At 43.9% G+C, this 3,727-nt stretch overlaps 1 protein-coding gene across 1 annotated transcript in view; it reads right to left on the bottom strand.

Annotated features, from left to right (window-relative positions):
- Positions 1 to 1,408: 1,408 nt before the first annotated feature.
- The window catches only part of LOC148008132 (exocyst complex component EXO70A1-like), a 2,418-nt gene continuing 99 nt past the window's right edge, over positions 1,409 to 3,727 (bottom strand). The window contains exon 1 of the mRNA XM_087674462.1: positions 1,409 to 3,727. This exon is cut by the window's right edge and continues 99 nt beyond it. Coding sequence (XP_087530588.1) covers positions 1,565 to 3,601 — 2,037 coding nt within the window. The 5' untranslated portion in view covers positions 3,602 to 3,727 and the 3' untranslated portion in view covers positions 1,409 to 1,564.

Here is a 3,727-nt window from a genome sequence, read left to right as displayed (position 1 = left end):
CATGAATTAATAATAGTGAGTTGGATATATGTTGAACCAAATCTCTATATAATCTTGCATCATATATATGTCTATTATATTTTTGTACAATAGATAACTTGTACATTTATGCATGTATGTTCTCATTAGGTGCATTAGTAGTCCTTGTTAGAGCCCAAAGCACTCATCAAGCCTTATTGAACACCATGTGTGCGATTTTTAGATGCCAATATCCTTGTTTTTTGAACCAAAATTACTCACGATTAGCTATTGTATACCAAGGATTCTTATTGATACAATCTTAATTTTCACATCAAATATTTTTAAACCACATATAGTGCCATGCAACTAAATGTTGGTTCATCTTCTCCTTGTCCTTTATATGTGAGTTGGAAACCAAAATTACTCATGATTACCTTTTGTATACCAAGGATTTTTATTTATGAAATCTTAATTTCCACGTTAGATCTTTTTAAACCACTTATATTGTCATGCAACACATCAACATGAGTTAATGTTTGATCCACCTTCTCCTTGTCCTTTATTTGTGTCCTTTATGCTTGATGACAATCTCCTTAGCCATATACTTGAATCCATGAAGAAAGGATTCCCCTAGATCACTAAGCACGTGCAATCTTTCTACAAAGTCATACCGTGTTCTTGTTTTCATCACTTGCATAGATAATTTGTCATTGGTGCATACCACCCATGTGTCTCATGACACATGACCATCTTGCTCATTCTCATTGCTTATATGATAGGGAGTCATTTTTTCTACTTAAATTAGTATAAGGTATGCATATATAATGCAACCAAACATATTGAAGAATGGCACCTCCTACCCACCAACTTCTTTGATAGCACGCATGCCTTGTCCATGGAAGAGGTATGTTCATAACATGTATGGAATTATATGTAACTTTATCCATTAATAATGGCATATTCTGCACAACTCACCAATGTATGAGAGACTATTGCAACATACCTACTTTTCCTTAATGCAACAACATTTGAAGGAATCCCTTCACTTCCAACCACTATAATTGAAGAGTTCGATCAAAGATCCAACATTATGAAAGTCCTTTGCATAAATGTGATGAGGACCACTTTGGGGAGGGTCTTTTTATTTGCTTGTGTTTGACCATATATATCTTCATTGAAATGCTTCAAATTTCCATTTGCTGTGGTTCTAACAATGAGAGTTCGTATAATAAACAAAATTTGAAAGTTCACAATCGTTATAGTTGTTGGCAATTGATTGCCTCAATCAACCAACACACCCGATCTAACTAGTACACATGGCACTTACCACATTTCAAAAGGCTATCTAAGAAAATGATGTTTTGCTACACGGTAAATTGAGGAGCTTAGCTATTTGAACAAAGTTGGAAATGATCAAACTAACAGTAATCAAACAGCAAGATAACCCTTGTAAGTAATAGAGTCACAAATGAGCACGTTGCCAACTATGATGGGATAAATGGATCTTATTATCATACAAAAGATTCATTTTCTATCGAGGAAAATGGTATACAAGTTACAAAAGAATGTACAAGAATCGAATCAATGTTTAGAATCAATTGCTCTAGTATGAATGATTATCTTCTTTGTTGAGATGCATGGGTTGTGCTTGCCTACCTTCAAATAAGTCACCAATCATGGCTTGCAACATCTCATCTGTGTATTCGATGATCTTCCGGTGGAAACGAAGAGAGCCATCTTCGAGGGAGGGTGCAAAAGAGGCAAGGAAGCTGTGATATGTGGGAACAACCAATTGTTCAATGTTGATCTGGACAGAGGCCTTCAAGGAGGGATCAAAGATGGTCCATGTAGATTGCTTCCTATGGGCCTCTTCAAAAGCTTGATTGAAGGCTTGAAGCCTAGACCTCAAGAGATCTCTCGAGGCCCCCCTACCCCCACTTGAGCTATGTAGGCCCTCCCTATTGAGGTGGGTTACCACCCCCTCCCAACCATGCTTGAGAAAGAGCCTCAAATTGTTGTCCACCTTCCTTTTCCATCCCATGCGCCACTCATCCCCTAGCATATCTGCTAGGGCGGTACACTCCTTGAGCCTCACAAGAACATGACGCATGTTGTTCATCAAAAACACGTGTCCAAGCGCGGTATCTGTGTAGCTCTTGGACCTGTCCACTAGGTTCTTTTCCAAAGTTTCCATGATGCTGTGGGCAGCACCAGAAAGATTGGCTTGCATGGATGCATCAGCTTTGCATTGTTGCTGCACAAGGTGGAGGGCAGTGTCCATGGGCATCTTATAGTCACGGGCGAGCATGCCCATGTAGTTGACCACAAAGCTCGTGCTATGGTCCTTGCCACCATCAAGGGGCCCCTGTGTATGGCACATGGACACATTCTGGGCGAATTGCCAAAACGACCGACTGACATTCTGGACAAGGACGCGTCGCAAGCCGAGAAGCCCTGCCATGTGGGCACCATGCCCATCCTCACACCATAGGTTTTGTTCACCCTTGATTTCTTCCATCCCTTTGAACATGTCTAACAGCCCAACCAGCAATGCCTCTGGCCTGTGTTGGCTGCATGCCACTGCACTTCCATACTCAAACAATCTTCCCAAGTTGGAATCCTGCAACATCTCACCAAAACATGCCTTCCATTCTCCCAACCCTACCGTCTCAAACAGCTGTCCACACAGGTCTCTTTCTTTGGTAAGCAGCACCTTGAAGATCACCTTCACATGCATCACCCAAGAGTAGATGTGATCATGTACCTCTTCCCATTCAACTCTTTCCACTGCCTCTGCAGATGTCAAATGGAGATACTTCGCATTCAATCCTGCCATGCTCCAATTCATGGCTTGTATCCTTGCTTCCTTGAACATCCTGAAGCATCCTTCCACCCTTCCGTTTACTTTCAGCCTGTGGGTGATCACCAAAAGCTTGTGCAAGATATCGGAGCTCAAAAGCTCCTGCGGGGATGCAGCGTCCCCTTTTGACATGCAATCTGAAAGATTCAAAGCGCAACTATTTTCAACAAGCAACCTGCAGAACTCATCCTCTAGCTTTGTCAAGGCCTTGTTGAGTAGACGTCCGTTGGGCTTGTACAGGATGTCGGTGCGAGGGTCAACGTCCCGCGCCTGTGCGAGCTCGTTCGCAAGCTTCGACAAGCTGTACTTATCCAAAACCTGCGCTTGGCTGAGGAAACCAACGACCTGTTCAAGCCAATCCAGACTTGGGCCATACGACTGCTGCAGCGTTTCAATATACCTCTCCAAGGAGCACACCATAGCCAAATACTTCCTCAAATCTGTCCTGGGGTCATGATAGCTGAGCTTCTTCTCTGTCAGATGGATTTCCTTGAAGATTTGCAGGAGGGAGGAGGCCTTGCTGAGGGCGAGGTCGATCCGGGCGGTGAGGGCGTTCTCGACGGAGGCCTTACGGTCGAGGGAATCCATGACAGACTGCAGCAGGGGCAGTCTCTGGTCTAGGCCCTGGATTTTGCTGTCTGAGACATGCAGCCTGCCCTTGATTTGGGAGAGGCTGCAGAGGTTTTGGGTGAGGTCATGGCGAGCCAGGCGGAGCTGCTGGAGGGTGCAGTGGTCGAATTTGGAGAGGCTGCGGGCGTCACCAGGGTCCTCCGTTACCATGACACAGATCAGAAATGGGAAATCACCTGCGCACGCAATAAACTAGACAGACACAGACAGACAGACAGATAGAGAGAGAGAGAGAGAGAGAGAGAGAGAGAGAGAGAGAGTGTGTGTGTGTGTGTG

The sequence above is a fragment of the Lygodium microphyllum genome, unplaced genomic scaffold (genome assembly GCF_053477565.2).
Source record: "Lygodium microphyllum isolate KBCC unplaced genomic scaffold, Lygodium_microphyllum_v1.1.10 scaffold_334, whole genome shotgun sequence".
Classification (NCBI taxonomy): domain Eukaryota; kingdom Viridiplantae; phylum Streptophyta; class Polypodiopsida; order Schizaeales; family Lygodiaceae; genus Lygodium; species Lygodium microphyllum.
This window is presented reverse-complemented; position numbering and strand designations above follow the sequence as displayed.